The sequence below is a fragment of the Hipposideros armiger genome, unplaced genomic scaffold (assembly GCF_001890085.2).
Source record: "Hipposideros armiger isolate ML-2016 unplaced genomic scaffold, ASM189008v1 scaffold_74, whole genome shotgun sequence".
Classification (NCBI taxonomy): domain Eukaryota; kingdom Metazoa; phylum Chordata; class Mammalia; order Chiroptera; family Hipposideridae; genus Hipposideros; species Hipposideros armiger.
This window is the reverse complement of record NW_017731424.1, coordinates 3313701-3330930: the sequence shown is the minus strand read 5'-3', so window position 1 is coordinate 3330930 and position 17230 is coordinate 3313701. Positions and strand designations below refer to the sequence as shown.

Genomic DNA, 17230 nt, shown 5'->3' with positions numbered 1-17230 from the left:
AGAGAGAGAGAGAGAGAGAATGCTCTGAAATACTAATCAACTAGTAACTCCATGAAATATGAAGTTATAAAAACTGACTTACTTGACCCAAGAGAAGTAGTTGGTCTGTACATTTCCGTGTATGATCGTAAGTTGACCTTTTCACTTCCTGGAGATTAACTCTTTCCAGCTGAAACTTCTAGAGTAGGGGGGAAGAAAAGGAAAACTGAGCCTAGATTATAAGACTTTTGAATTATTTAAATTTTACTATAGTTAATAAAGTCATTTTAATAAACATTACTTTGATTTCTAAGGTTATTAAATCAACTACAGAAATATAACAGTTTAATAAGAATTTGAAAAGAAAAAATGTTGAAATGTATTATCATTTGTGTAAAGGCTGCATCCGTACAGAAACTGGCACTTGAGTAGACCTGGATGAAAAATCCCTACATGTATTGAAATAATATATTACAGGTTAAAAAATTATGAAGCTACATTTTTATATATAAAATAGCAAATTCAAACCAAGTGAAAGAAATATTTACAGAAAATTAATAAAATGAGAGAATTAAAATAATCTTTGTAAGTTAAAAAATTTTAGGCAAAGGAAAAAAATCAGAAGACTGTTAATAAAGTTTTTTATGTGTATTATAAAACTCAGTAAATGTTTTAAGTCCCGAGTTAGGTCTTTTTAATGCCAGTGTGCCAAGGCACTCAGTTCTATTATGTGGACCTTAACTTAGTTCCAAAGTTTCCCAAGCTTCAGATACTTACAAAGACATAAGTATTCAAGATGATAAAGGTTTTCATATATGAGATGTAATACCTGAAAATAGGCGTTCTCACAGAGTATGTCGTAACATATGTCCAGCGGGTTGCTCACTTTGTCCCGAGCAGCAGTCTCTTTGGCAGCCGGTGTGCTCGCCGCCTTGCCCTGGGACAAGCTGTGCAGATAGTGGGCAGCGACTGTCCAGAAGTGCAGCTCTGACTCATCGCCATAGAGCCTGGGAAGGGGAAACCAGTTTCCACTGAGCTCACACAGCAGACTTGGACCCGGAGAGGAGCTCCTCACAGTAGCCTGAAGAGCTACAGAGCACAGGGCCGTCATGTGAGCAAGGTCTGGGACACAGGCGAGGTGCCGGCAGGGTCCAGGTGCTGAAGGAGCAAGTTCCCAGCCTTGTTACTGGGGCTCCCACAATACCGGGGCCTGACTGCATAGGGCCCCTTCAGCCCCAGACCTCTGTCTGTTCTGCGCTAGGAGCAATGCCACAGTTTAGAAACCTGGGCCACTGGGATTTATCCAGTTTGCCATTTGCACAACTTCTGATCTGGACCACAGCATCTTATGAAGGAAGAAGCTCCTCTGGGATAACTGGCTAGATGAGGAGTGGAAATAACTTGCAATTTCTTCTCTGGGGAGTGGAGGGAAATATCTTTTTTACAAGTAACAACTCTACTGTACAGTGAAGAAGTATAGGCTACTGCTTCTAAATATAATTTATCAGTATATTTAAGGACATACCCTTTATAGCTGATATTTTAAAACACGTATTTTAAAAAGCTGTCTGTATGAGGGAGGCTTTCCAATAAAAGGCCTAGATCTCATGTGGAAAATGTAAATTTTTCCCTAATTGTATTACTACTTTCTAAATTACTTAAGTCATATGTTAAGGATGAACTAAAATATTTTTCTAAAATTTAGATTTTAGAGTCTGATCTTAACCTAAAAGCCGTGACAAGAGAAATGAGTGAACCTGAAGTTTTCTGTCTTTTACACAGCACACTTCAAACAGCGTTACCTTGAAACAAGCAGGCATCTCTGCAGGAGAGTGAATTCTGGATCGAGCAAGAGTTTCTTTATGTCACTGCGGATAGGAACCCAGACAAAGGCAAGACAAAAATTGTTAATTAAACAATAAAGCAAGGAGATAAATCAGCATACTCTAGAAATGGAAAATTCCACTCAAAGGGTATGTTTAAAACTTACAAAAGAGAGTTCGCCATGTCCCTAACATTACGAAAGCTTATAGGGCAGAGTGTGTGCGTAGACTTGGAGAAGTGGTACCCAGCGAGCACCACAAGGGCCGTGAGCCTGATTCGGGCTGACATTCTTGCAAGGGTTCAATTCACATTCTTGAAAATATGAACAGCTGCCTAACGATAGGTACAACAATGTCACTGTTGATAAAATGCTTTGCTAATCATCAGGAACAGTATATACCTTACAGAAGATGCATTCAGAATTTATTTGAACTATCCCCAAAATAAAATATTTAAGGAAGAAAGACTAATGTTTTTATAAGCTGATATTTCTAAAATAATCAAATATTGAAGAATATTCATAAATTGGGGGGAGGGAGAAATATTCTTTAAATCTATTGTTTTCCATTTAAGCACAAATATTAACTTTTGAACAGAGGAAAAAATAATTATTTTGAATTTGACATCAGTAAAACATTCTATTATGGCTAATTTATTAAATATTATAATTAGGTGTGACAGATTCTAGATTGGCAAAATATGTTATGTTTTACCAAGAACTCCTCAAGGACGTCTATTTTTCTACTTCCTTTGCAATATTACTCCTAATATATACATTTAAATGCTCTTGGCTTAGGGAACATTCTGATTTCTTAGCCAGAACTGTGCACACAGCACCTGACTCGGGGAACTCATTTCAGAAGTGGGAAGCTGACACCCAAGCATCGCCCTGTTGGGTCCTCTTGTGTGAGGCTTTGCGGGGCGTGTGTGGTGGAGGCCGGGTGGGCTGCGAGGATGTTCACACCACAGCTTATGCTCTGGCCCCGACAGGAGACCAGTGCCATCTGCCACTTATGAAGTTGTTGAAGACAGATGCTCTAGCAGTGTAACTATGAAATACACACTTCTACAAAACAAAGATTTTAAAGGGACACAAACCTCTATGATAGAAAATGACCTCTCCTTGGGGCCACTAATGTTTTCTAAAATGCAAATTACTTGAATTTAAAAAGGACTAAACTATTATATTTTATTTCTCATATTCTTATCTTCTAATAAAACACAGTCAGAGTGCTTACTTAGACAATGAATTCAACTGCTCTTGAAGGAGATTCTTTATTTCTTCATTTTCTGGATAATCACTGTATAGAAAAAAATGTGAATGAGTTCATTATCTCTTCACTCAAAACCACTTATTTCTTCACCAGAAAAAAAAAAAGCTGTGTTAATACAGAAATAACCTCTTTGTAGTCCTTGTCTAAAAACCTGGTTAGATCAAAACACAAGTCTACTCAGGACCCATCAATCATCTTTAACATCTGCTTTTAGTCAAAACAAAGTGATGAATAAAGAAAGTCTCTCTGACTTTCAAGAATGCAGAAAATTTATCAGTGGGCTCTAAAAACTACAGGTTCAGATTCATGTGAAGAAGCCATTTGGCGAGGACTAAAGGGATGTGCTCGTTCTGCTCTGCAGAAGGGACATTCGTGTCCCTAAGCAGACACTTCCTGGAGCACGGACACACCCTCGCATTCTTTTTATCCCTCTAACCCTTGCCCACCTGTGCTTTCCACGTGGCATAAGCTCCTAACATTTGTGGGTTTAATGAGTAACCACTAAACACAGTTTCTGGGAACAGTTTTGCAATGAGGCAGGCATGAAGATTTATAAAACATAAACACCTCTGAAGTAGGCCCATTCTTGCTGCTTTTAAAAAGAATTAAGCCTGGCCCCAGATTCCTCTTGGCCTCAGCTGGCCCTCTTCACACTCATCATGCCATGCCTTATAATCAGGCTATAAGACGACCACAGGGCCACCTGAGAGCAGCACGTGTACTCAGCCCTCCCAGACTCACGCCTCCAAATGCCCCAGAGAGGTGAAAACGAGAGGCCGACTTGCGATTCTATTAGTGTTTCTGCCGTCTCGGCCTTGGTGTGGTTTTAAGGTCCCAGGCCTTTTAAGTCCTGGATTACAGGCAGCTGCCTGGATTACAGGCAGCTGAAGGGTGTCCTTCAACCCCAAGGAAATTAAGAAAGGAAGGAAAAAAATGGGAAAACACTTACACTTGAGAAATATCCAAAGAATACTGTCCATTCCAAGGCTGGTGTAGTAAGAAAGCTTTCAAGGCGAGGGAGGCCCTTGGAATAAGGAGATACGGGCACCACACAGGCTCTAGATCAAAAAAAAAAAAGTGTATTAAAAAATAAAATGTGACACCACTATGACTTCAGCTGTAGACAGTTTACAGAGAAGTCAGCAGAGAAAAATGTATAAATCTGGTAGCAAGTGAGAGAGTATGTTTAATGTACTCAGTAGTTAAGACACACAGGCTAAGAGTGGGAGATTCTCTTCATTCAAACTAACGTATTTTTCTCCCCTTTTGAAGGTTTAGGTCTCCTGATGGTATAAAATAATCCTACCCGAATAAAAGGTTCAGTGCGACGACGCAACAGATATCAATATAGCTCATTATTTTGAAATACTAACAATCATCACTTATCAGTATCACCTTATGCCATTTGATGTCTTTGCTTTTCTGAGACTGTTAAATTAACACGGCCCATCAACCCCGAGCTTCTCAATGAAGGGACCAGGCCACCTCTGATCAACTGCATCCTCAGGTCTCACCTACAAGGGCAGCCCCTGAGCAAATGGACTATCTCCCTAGACTCTGGAACCTAGTATCCCCTACATGCCGCATCTGGCTTATTTAGGACACAACAGACAGGATTTGCCTGTTTTTCAAGTTCTGGTGCAAAGAAACAGAAGACCCAAAGGCTCCACCCAGGCAGCTGGGCTCTGACTCCCTGAACAGCCGTATTCCGTCCTTAGTCCTTGACCTTAGACAGAGTCAGTCTCTGGGATCCACTGGCTCCTACTAACTCAGTCCCACTGCCTTCCCGCGTCCTGCAGAGCCTTTCTTCCATTGATCCCTTGGAAACCGACAAGTGGTGTTGCCTTCCATAAGTGACCACAGACTTCCCACTCCGCGGTCTAACACGACAGCCACTAGTCCTACGTGGCTACCGAGCACTGGAAATATGGCAACTACAATGAAGTAAACGAATGCTTATCTTAATTTTAATTAATTTTAAAAACTAATACTTGATTCAGTCATTATATAACTTTTAATTATATTTCGAAGAACTTGGACACATGACTACTTCCACGGTAAATTTTATAAAATCTAAATACAATTCAAGTATTTCTGCTGAAAGCTTTCCTCTAAATTGAGATATACTCTAAATGTAAAATACACACTGAATTTTAAAGACTAAGTACTTACTAAAAAATGTAAAATATTTCATTAGTAATTTTTAATACTGGTATGTTGAAATGATAAAATTTTGGATATACTGGCTTAAATAAAATTTTTATTAAAATCAATTTCATCTGTTTGTACCTTTTTAATGTGGGTACTAGAAAATTTAAACTATGTATGTGGCTCAAATTATATTTCTATTGGACAGCACTGCTTTAGAAAACTTCATTCTATGTAGTTAAGGACGAATTAAATCATAGATAAAATACTTTACATGGACTTTTCAATTTCTACATTGGAAAGTGGTAAAAAATAGTTCCAATACCACTTTTTTTCCACAAACAAGTTTTAATACAGATTCAGTAAAGTCACTTAGAACGCAGTTCATATTCAAAACTCCTCTGTTATCCCCCAAGTATCCTGACAGCGGTCTTCTCTTCAAAATCCTAAGGTCTGGAAAAGGCTGCCCCCTACACTGTTCTGTCCTGTGTCTAGTATCCTCTCACCCAGGACAGATCTCCCACTGTTTTTGTCTTACACGATGTTTTCATTTTTGAAGAGTCAGCTGTTTTAGAAAATGGCTTACATTCTGATTCGTGTGTTTTCTGAGCCTCGGATTCAGGTTAATCATCTTAGGCAAGTACATCACACAGGCAACACTGTGTGCATCCCACCGCATCTCATCAGAAGGGGCGTGAGTGGGTTTCCTTCTGGTAACACTCAATCTCATCACCTAGTTAGGTGGGAACTCCCCAGAGGTCTCTTAGTCAGGGCACCTTCTCCCCTTTAGAGTTAGTGGGTAACGTGTGGGGGAGATACTGAGAAGGAACCTCCTGTTCCCGAACACCCTTTGACCCAGGGATACGAGATCCACTTAATGATCCTGGCTTGAATCAATGAACACGTTAGGAGTTGCAAATTGGTGACTGTATAATTCTAGCATTCTGTCTACATTTATCAAGCGGCATTCTTCTATAAACACGAGCTTTCCCTTCTTGCCCACTCCCCCTTCTTTCTTGGAATATTACTATGAAGTGATGATTGTTTTTAAGTTCAACACTAATATCCATATCACCATCATTCTTAGCAATGCTCAGACTCCCCTGGGTTTGACAGCAGAAGCCCCTCAAAGCTAGTCTCTGTATCCTTATGACAGGTTCTCACTGGTTTTCAATTGCTTCCTTAATTTCTGGCACCGCACTATGTCCCAGATTCATCTTGCATCTTTTCTGCTTTTATCCTGGAATAAATGGTTTGTCCAAGGAACCCTGGTTCTTTTTGGTCAGGAAGTGAAATTTCCTACAGGGATCACTCCTCAAGCAGTGTATAGAGGTGTTTGTTTTCTCAAGGCCTTGCAACAGATTATGTTTTTAAGCTTTTGAATTTCTGTTCATGTGTTGGGTGAGAAATGGTTTTAGTGTAGTTTTAATTTGTATCTTTCTTATTATGAATAAAGTTGACATCTTTTCACATGGTTAAGGGCTATTTGTATATCTTTTATTTCTCCCTGTGGACATCTGCTAATGACTTTCAAATATTTTCACCAGGTTATCATTTATATTTTGCTTTGTTTATAGTTTCTTCTGCTATGAAAGTTTTTTTTTTTCCTATTAGTCAAATTTCTCTTTTCTTTTACACATCAGTTATAAAGGAAGGAATGTACCTGGTAAGAATGAGGCTCACCTACCTATCTACAGAACCATTAAAATTGGCACTGGAAGGGATGAAGGGATTTAGGTTGCTGAATGCTTTCTCTGTTTACCCCAATGGATGGCAATCTTACGATTCTCACATTTTCAGGTCACCCTCTTTTGCTTTCAGACAGTAGTAGCAGCTGGCATTAAGTCACAAAATGTTTAGAAATACTAAATGTCACGGACCAAAAATTTAACAATATAAATTAAACTTGAATAGTTCAAGGAAAAGTTCCCATGCTACACAGAAACGACGTGGAAGTTTCATAATCAGTGGACAAATGAAAAGACAAAAGATAATCCTAGAAAGCAGCACTGCAGAGTGTTTATGTAAAGTTAGCAAGACATTTACAGCCTGAGTAAACTGAAGGAAATGTCTTATTTTTAAAACAAATATGTGTTATTTCTCCAAAGTATTGTTGACACATAGCATCCCCATGAGAATGAACAAACTGAAAGTGAACTCTATTACCTCCCACACGCAAATGAATTTAAATCTTTCTTCTCAAGGGCAGAGATCAGCCATGAAAAACAGGAGATCATCTATCTCACAGCTAGGGAGACTCACCTGCAAGAGCTCACTGCCTTCTGGAAACTGTACAACTAGGATGAAAGGCAGTTGGCAGCATTGCTACTTCTCTTAGATACATTCTGCTTAGTCTGGGCTGTGCGTACTATCTGAGGTGTTAATCAGAACACACGAAGGCTTTCAGGTGCCTGTATGACAGCAAGGCAGGAAATCAGGAACTGAAGAGCCAAGAGGAAAAGCAGTAAATAAATGACTCTGTCGCCACTTGGAGGTGGCAAATGTCAAGGTGAGTAGGCAGTCTAGGAAGAGGAGCTGATTTCGTTCACTGGAACTCAATGAGGGGGAAGAAGGGAGACAGGGGACACTAACACATTTTGGGCCGGAAAAGTCTTCATCGTCCAGACTGTTCCACACACTGCATGCTATTTAGCATCCCTGGACCTCCCCACACTCACAAGTCACGGCACATTTCCAAATGCCCCAAATGAAAACTACTAGAAAACGAGTGTGGAAAGCTGAGGCAGACGGAGAGGAAACGTTCGTGTATAAACCTGGTTTTAGAAAGCGTCTTCCTCTATGAGCGCACTTGGGAAAAGCGTGTTCACCAGTGGCCCGCCAGCTGGGAGGGAGGTAGACTAAGGAGTCTCTGAAATGACTGCTATTGACGGTGTGTGGAAACGGCATCATACTAGCATGTTACTAAGCAAGTCTCATACTCTTGGATTCCTTTTAGATGCTGCTGCAAAGAACATTACAATTTTTTATGCCATTTTATGCCCCTGATAACAAGGCAGCAGGTAAGAAGTGTTCTCCAACTCAAAAACAGGGATTCCAATCTACGTTCGTCTGATCTCTCCCTTTATTGTATGGGGTGTGGGGGTGGAGAGACAAATGTAAATAAAGTGGGTGTGGAGAGAGGGGCTACCTAAGCTGTTCTAAGAAAACAGACAGCTTTAAATGAGTACTTTATGATACTCTCTATTTGTTATCAAGGAGAATTGAAGAAAATATATTAAATGTGATATATCATTGCATCTGATCTAAAACGATTTTATTTTTATCCCACATCAATAAGTCCAAAATATATTTCTAATTCCCCAGAATAGAAATATATTATATGAAACATATTTTTCCGAGACCAAGTCAGCACGTATTTGGAGGTAAACACATCTTTCTCCTAACTCCATGTTTACACTATCACCAGTTTTTATTCTTTTAACATTTATCAAGTGTTGTTCTAAGTTTAAAGCTTAATTTGTGGAATGCAAGCACAATTTTATTGACCTTTCTCCATTGCTATTTAAAGTTATTTTCCCTTTTTACCTAAGGCTGCACCACTACAGGTTAAATATAAATGATTTTTTTTAATATTAGGAAAACTTTAAAAGAAAAATGCAATCTAAAATTGGCTGCAGGTCAGATGTTCACATATGGTACTAAACATGGGTCAATGATGGGCTCTAATTCTGTAGCCAGTTAATTTTAAGAAGAAGCTTCCTTGGCTTTGGAGATTTTTAGACTCATATTTTAAATTAAAGGTCAAAGAAAAGCTTCTCAAACATTTAGATTATATTTGTGCACTTCTTTACCTAGAACTAGTAACTGAATTAAAAGAAAAACCATCCTTGAAGTTCCCTCAATTTCCTTAATAACTTCAGGTTTAAAATCAGTATCGAAGCTTCTCCTTCCACGGGAGGAAGCCCTGAGTCCGAAGGACGACATGGAAACGCCACGCTCCACTTCTGGCTTTATCACATGGCAGTCACAGTTATGCTGTAAGAGGTGGTACCCAGGTACAGGGGAAGGGGTGGGGCAGAGACAGAAACAAAAGCACACCTGACCTAAGTTATGGGTGGCCCGCCAACATTAGCAGCAACTGGGAAGTGCCTCAAGCATGAACCTAACAACAAGGAGCAGGTTTTCAAAACATGACTGTCTCTGAACAAGCCAAAGGCAGATTCACAAAGGTACAGACAAATTCCAGGGCAGAGAGTTCTATGCTGAAACTTGGTAAATGACTAAACACGTCTCTCAGGGAACTTTCTGACAGATCAGACAACCTGGGGTGTACACCAAAGGTATGCTTGGAGAATACTTAATGTGGGAAGTTTCCCGCTTTGCTCCAATTAGGATCAGAATATTCTTCTCTTAAAGTAACTTACGAGGTTATTTATACTAAAATATTTTTCATTCTGGTAAAAAGCATGTTAAAACAACCATACAATAAAGGGTAAGATAGTACAATCATCTAATTTTGTTTTGACTGGCCATCTAACAAGTCATAAGATAGGCATCAAAATGCATAATACGCAGAACACTTTCCAAGGTGACTTTTCAAAGATACGTGTTTGTAAAAGACACAAGGTTCATTATTAAAAAGCTAGCAGCACCTTATCACTAGATCATGTCCTCTGATGAGTTCTCCTAAATTCTGAGTAGCCATTTTTATGAACATAAACATCTTTGATCATTAGAAAAAGCTCTAAGGAAAGGGTTGAGGAAAGGGCACTTTACCATATTGGAGTTCTTAGCAGTAGAAACACTGAAGCTTTAAGTGAACATGTTTTCTTAAACTCAGATTCTTAGAAAGACAGACTGAAATGAACAGAAGTAGCTCTCTCCCCAGAAGGAAGCAGCTTGGGCAAAATAGAGACAGACTTCAAAGCACCCTTTCATTAGAACTCCATACCGGTTAACTCTTGTTCATCCATTCGAAAACACGTGAACTTCATAGACATCTCGAGAACTCTGATACACCCGTCGTCTGATGCCAAGATCACTTTATCTGATGTACACCAGTCCACATCCAATATCCGAAAGTTCACATTTCTTCCACTTCTTAAACTGCTCACCATCTGAACCTTCAAGAGTGAATTTGGTTGTCACTTTCAGAAAGAAAAGGACAAGTTTATCATTCTGGATTACAGTCAAAGAAAGCCTGGGCCAAGGCCCGGTGGACACCTAACACTGAACGGTCTCTGGCAGCTACTCCCACATGCAGACTGCATCTTAAAGGTCCCAAAGACAGTGACGACACTTAAAAAAACCTGCTGGGCTGTCACCTTTGGAACAGAAATACTGTAAATACAAATTTTAAGAAGAAAATTGTTTGAGGCTTGACAAGCCATTGCACAGTTTTCATTTCTACATCAGAAGGAAGGAAAAGCCCTGAGTTTCTGTAAGCAGCAGCTTCACTTGCGGGGAACACACGAGGAGCTGGGCCTACCTCTTTAGTGTCCCACACTTCAGCTCCGTCATTGTACATGGCTATTAATTTTTGGTTTCCTTTACCAGGGGCAAAACGAATCTTCCTCACCCAGCTCCGGTGTGTAGGTATCCCTCTGAGGACAAACAAAAAGCAAAGCACCAATATGAAGCAGAGTAATAGCTCATCACCAGAAACTATGCCTCTTTCTATTTCCATTTTTAACAAGGTCTGGTGATGGGAGAACCACTTTACTTTATGGGAAAAGGACCACATCTCACAGAAAGGGTCTGCCCTTTAACAAGAGCTGGAATAGTGTCCCAGAACATCTGTATGGGCCTCTTGCAGATAGAAATGATCCAGAGCTTGGTTCAAGGCCTTTCCTCCCAAGTTCAATGATAAGAGACCCAAGGTCTAAGCTACAAGCCATGTTTAGTGATTGTGCTTACCAAGTCACAGCCTCCAATGGAACCATATCAATAGGTTATTATTTTTTTAACCAAATAACAAGACTGCATTCTTAACTCATACCTGGATACTCTGCCTTTCAAATCCCAAAAATTTAAATTTCCATCCACATCTCCAAGAACTAATGTATCACCTTTCCAAGCGATGCAGGTAATACTACCCATACTTCCCTAGAAAAGAAGAGCAACAGATATACATAAATTTCACTCCTCATAAGCTGTCATAACAGAGCAGTATTTTTACTTAATAACTGTTGAAATAATATAGTTTAATAAAACTTAATTATAAATGATTTTGCTTTATTATGAATGCCACCAAACACTAACAGACAGACTTTGGACTCTGAAAGAGCTACGTAGCACATCAATTTCAATTATGGAAAAAAAAAAATAGGCGATATCAATTTGATAGATATTAAGTTATCGGAACTAGATTTATAGAGAAGCTGTCTCTTTGAGAAACAAATACCTTAAAGAAAAGAAAATTAAAAGATGAAAAAACGAGAAGGAAAGAAACCCTTTCCAGAGAGCTCTGGTCTCCACTTGTCTCTCCTGCAAAAGGATAAACAGATCTAATCCAGGGGAAACTCCGAGCTGTTCTGTAACAACCACGCGGCAATTTTTCTACTAAAACACAGGGCTCAGAGCTCCATGGATACCTTCTAGAATAAAGAAGGTGAAGAGGAACTGTCATTAAAGGCATCTGTACAATCTGAATCCACAGAAAGCTTTGCAAAACAGTTACATATGGAAACGCAAATGTAAGAATGCAGCACTGCTGCAATGACTGCACTGGGAAGGAAGGGGACCGCAGCTGTGCCACACGCACAGGCTGTGTGACGGAAGCTCAGGAGCCTGGGCTCTGCAGGCTGCTGCCTGGGTCTGAATTCAAATTTTATCACTTAATTGGGTGCATGATTTGGGGCATGTTTGCTTAATCTTTCTGTGTCTTGGATTTTTATCATCAATAAAGTAGGGCAAACTCATGAAACTTGAGGAGTTCCCATTAATGTTAATAAACGTATAGAGGTAAAGGCCTTAAAACAATGCCTGCCAAACAATAAACAGTCAATACGCATTAGCTATTAAATAGTATTACTGCTCAATTACTTCTCTTGCTTCTGCATTTATAGAACAATAAAAAATGCACATGTTTAGTTCTCATGGTAGCCATAGTAAGGAACAGGAAAGCTGCACAGGTTACCCAACTGACTATTAATAGACTGCATACACACCAAATGCTGCATAAATCCTAGTAGCAGACAAGGAACAGAAGAAAAACTGTATTAAAAATGAGCACTTTAGTAGATTCAATAATAAAAAACTTAGGTTATGTTAATTAAATAGACTTATGTATAATATGAAACAACACTTCAAGATCTTATTGTATTCTCCTGACCATATCAACACAAAATTTAATTAACAATTGGCCTTTAATTTTTTAGTCTCGAAAATTTTAACATTTTATAATCTTACTAAGTTCTAAAAATTAGAATATCAACATTTAAATTAGCCCAGAAATCAGTGTTACCAGCTTAGAATGACAAGTGATGTATTACTACAACTGTACAATTAAACATTGCCGACGTTTCTACCTAAGAGTTTGTTGATGGGACATAAGCCGTATGGAGATACCAAGGTGCTTTCAGAGGATGTGCCACAACCTTGCTTTGTGGCTCCAAATAATCCTGAGAGAATCAATGTAAGATTTAAACTGAACAGACTGTTATTAGTTGACAGTGATATGCTGCTTACATGTAAAATATGAGGTTCAAAAAGCCATACGTCAGGCTGGCAGCAGAGCAGAGATTCACTCTTGCCCATTGTTCCAGCTTTCTGAGTGAAGGCAGTCGGCTACAGAATCTCCATGAGAACAAACTGAAAGTATGCCACACCTTCCTCTGCATTTTGTCATTTTTACGTGCTTGATAATTATGGGACCAAATCCAGAGGGAAAATTTCAACTCAAAACAAATGTTTAATACTTTACATTTGAGAGGAGGGTAACATAAATAATGGATTAAAATAAGCAAACAAAACCTCTGCCTAAACTCTACATTATAACCCCAGGAAAATATTTTCATTACAGAAAATAAAAATAATAAACCAAAACTAATTCCTCTTATATCATCTAGTGGAAGCTCCATGCCCTTTCCTTAAAAATAATCTGCCCTAAAATACGAGCATGTATGCACTGATTTCACTCGTATGTGCTAATTTCACCGGAGGCCAGATCCTCATTACTCAGCAGGCGGGTCATTCTTTGAGGAAGCTGTGCAATAAAAGGACCTGGCAGGCAGAATGGAGACTTCCTTATCCTGACTTCAGATCTCCACAAAAAGAATCAGAACTTTAAAAGCTGTGTGGCACCATTATCATCCTGCAAGCACTTATAAAAAGAAAAACTTGTGTCAATGTCCAAAAATTTTAAACTTTTCTGGGGGTGCGGGGGGGTGGGGGGTGGACTGGCATCTAAAAAATTACTGGATTGCTTCCATAGTCTCTTCGCAAATGTGAAGTGATCAGAAAAGAGACTTAGCTGCTTGCCAATAGCATAGAAGAGCTCAGATGGGGCCTCCTCTGGGCTTCGAAAGCATGAGCTCTATATACTACTATGAAAGTAGAGCTTGTCTGAAGGACATTACACTGCTGCTCACCTACACACTTAGTTAGGGTACTTCTATTGTAACTACCAAATATCAATCTTTCACATTTGCAGTATTTTCCTCCTTTCAAATTAGTAAAAATTTCTGGTAACACTAAAGATAGTTCAAAATAGACTAAGTCTCAGATCTGACTTTCTGTATACAATAGTAAAAATGAAATTAGTTTGAAGAGCATTTCTGCATGCTAGTTTCTATTTGCAGTAGTGAAGGTTGTTTGGGTGCCCTCGATTCTTCCACAGCTGTTAATAAGGAAGGCATGGTAGCCAGCTTCTAAGAGGCCCCCAATGATTCTGCCTTTAGGTATTCCTGTCCCTTGGTAGTCACCTCCCACAAGAAACAGGGCTGACCTGTGAACCAACAGCATAGTGTGGAAATGACGGAGTGTGACTACTAAAACTAGGTCCTGAAAGACACTGTAGCTTTCTTTTTTTTATTTATTTTTTTTTTTATTGGGGAATTGGGGGGATGGGAACAGTGCTGGGGAATTGGGGGAAGGGGAACAGACAAGTTGCTGTCGTTTTGTTCTTCAATCTAGTTGTGGAGGATGTTGCTTCACTGGCCCAAGTTGGCACCATCATTGCGCTCTTCTCTGGCGAGGCAGATCAGTCGCCGGCTTCTGGACGGCCGCTCACTGCGGCTGCTGGCCGCTCACGCTGGCTGCTGGCCGCTCACGCTGGCTGCTGGCTACACACGGTAGCCCATGGCAACCCACTGCCACAGGGAGTGCAGCCTACGCCGTCGCCGGCGACTCATGGCAGCCCATGCTCCAGGTTGAGCTGTTGTTCAGCATCTTAGCTGTGGAGGGCAGTGTCACTGGCCCTCATATGTGGGATCCGAACCGGGGCCCTCTGGCATCCCAAGCGAGTTCTTAACCATCGCGCCACTCGGCCGGCCACTGTAGCTTTCTTTATACTCTTTCTTGAATCACTCACTCTGGAGGAAGCCAGCTGCCATGTCATGAGGGCACTCAGAGCCCGATGGAGAGGTCCACATGTGGAAAAACCAAGGCCTCTCATCAACAGCCGGCATTAATGTGCAATGGCCCGTGTGAGGGAGCCAGCCTGGAGGTGGGCCCTCCTGCCCCAGCCAACTTCCCGGCTGCAACCTCATAGACATGAGTGTTGGCAGTTGACTAAAACATTCCATTTTTAGGTGACAATTCTAAATACGTGTGTGTGTGTGTGTGTGTGTGTGTGTGTGTGTGTATGATTATATAATCATCTCATGCCTTCACTTAACCATTACAGTAGTATTAGTCAGCTATAACATTTTCTTCATCCATCCATTAAAAATGTGAGATACACGCTGACACAAGTTATTAACTATAAAATATCAGAGGATTCCACAAGGCCGTAAGAAGACTATATATAAATTAGTAAGTATTAATGATACTATTAACCTTACAACCTGATTACTATTATCCAAAAATAATACTAGACTGTAAATCACATCCTTCAGAGTAATGTCTGAAATGGAGAGAGGAAAGATACTGGATCCAGAGAGACATACCTGAGTTTAAAACTGCCATGTCACTAAGCTGGGTAACCTTGGGAACGTTACTTATTCTCCCTCAGTTTTGTTACAGATAAAATGGAAATAATTTCTCATGGATTATCATGAGGATAAAAATGAGTAGCGCATGGTAAGTACTTAATCAAAGTAGTTATTATACAATGCTATTCTCTAACAGTGCAGAGCAAGTTTCATCAATGATACTATCTCCTTAAATAGGAAAGTTTATTTACATTAAATTTTTCTGAAAGAGCTTTCCAACTTAAGGATGGCCTTACTGGATATAGAGCCAATAAAATGTTCGATAAGAACTCTAATACAGATCTAACCAAGGGCGGACTCACATCTGGGGGAATCCGAGCGCTGTCTTTCACTGAATTTCCTTCCACAGTGAGATGATAAACTTGGCCGTCGTGATCAGTAAACACAAAATGCTCCCGGGCAGAGATGTTCTGACTGAGTTCAGATTTACTTTCTGCTTCCTGCAACAAGCTTTGGGACAGAGAGAAATAAGATAAAGATATTTCATTTCCCTAGAGTGACACCCGTAATTAACTAACTCGTCCAAAATACAGATGCATTAACAGGAGGTCCAAAACCATTAAAAAAAAAAAGGCTGAAACTAATCTTTCCAGCTAATAACAGGAAAGTACAAATTACTCCCAAATAGTCATACCCCAGAGAACATTTCCCCCAACAGAGGAACGCAGTGCCCTGGGCTTCTCACAAGAAAAAGAAGCCTCTCCGCTGTTTCTGCTGCAGAAGTCTCCTCAGCAGGAGACAGGCCTTACCCTGACTCACCACGCTCTCAGAGGGTTTTTGTCAAATGGTTGGGGGTGGGAATGGGAATGTGGACAATACCTAAATCTAGAATTCTCAATGTATCAGGGGTGCCAAAAAATGTACACATTTTAAGAGATGTTATCAATGTATTACTTTTTGAAGTTGAATTGAATTACGGTAGCAAAATGTAGTATGACGTTTGCGCAAAAGATGGTGTTAATCAAATCTAGCGTCATTCGTTGTGTTATAATTTTAATATAGTTTTTTCCTTACTTAAAATGTGTGTTCATTTTTTTGGCACCCTCTGTATTTTTTTTGGTGTACATAAATGACAATGTGATCTCTCTGTATGTTCACGCTACGTTCATCCGAATTTCAGAAGTGGAAGTTTATGGAACAGAGGGGCACTGAGAATGCTCATTTCACTAACGGATGCTGACGTATGGATATCACTGTATAAGTTAGTGACTACACTATGTAACACAATAAATTAACTCTTCAGTAATCTGGGTATGTACTGAAATACCAAAGAAAATATGTTCAAAGCAGAGTGTAACTTGCTTCACGAGATGCCTTTGGGTGACACTTGTCAAGTTCCCAGCCATGACATGGATATTACAAATGACAGTGGCAGGAAACAGCACACTCACCTGATCACAGATGACTCAGCAATGCTCAGCTCTGCATCGGAGACCACGGTCTGGCGGGCCATGGCCTCTCGGGTGGCCAGCTGTTTCTTCCTCAGGCTCTTCAGGTTGTGAGATGGTGACCACTCCTGCAAAGCACAGACAGACACACCTGGAAGTGCTCAGTTTCCTTCTATCAGAGAGCCCTTCCAGAAGGGCTGGCACCTTGCCGTTGCCTGGCATCACTTATTATTACTGCACATGAATTCACCATTTGTCCTTTGGTTTTATTTTGTTATAGAAAGGCTAAATGAATGCATTTTCATTAGAGCTTAAGGTAGAAGCATTTAATAATTTGTTTCCATCTCCTGCTACTTCTAATCTTTAATTAGAGCTTAAAGTAGAAGAGTTTAATGGCAAACTTCTAGAAGGTCTAACCTTTTTTACAAGACGGAAATAATATAAAATTCAGTTACGGGATCTCCTATCTCCTCCCGCCATGCCCTCTCCCCAGGTGCACAAC

At 39.9% G+C, this 17230-nt stretch overlaps 1 protein-coding gene across 1 annotated transcript in view; it reads right to left on the bottom strand.

The window, feature by feature from the left end:
• The window catches only part of WDR11 (WD repeat domain 11), a 62512-nt gene that overhangs the window by 4938 nt on the left and 40344 nt on the right, over nt 1-17230 (bottom strand). The window contains exons 14-23 of the mRNA XM_019642914.1: nt 16732-16856; nt 15643-15790; nt 11185-11291; nt 10675-10789; nt 10138-10309; nt 4027-4135; nt 3042-3104; nt 1782-1847; nt 809-986; nt 83-178 (exon numbers count right to left, since the gene is read on the bottom strand). Of these exons, the coding sequence (XP_019498459.1) occupies nt 83-178; nt 809-986; nt 1782-1847; nt 3042-3104; nt 4027-4135; nt 10138-10309; nt 10675-10789; nt 11185-11291; nt 15643-15790; nt 16732-16856 (1179 nt within the window). The remainder of the gene's footprint in view (nt 1-82; nt 179-808; nt 987-1781; nt 1848-3041; nt 3105-4026; nt 4136-10137; nt 10310-10674; nt 10790-11184; nt 11292-15642; nt 15791-16731; nt 16857-17230) is intronic.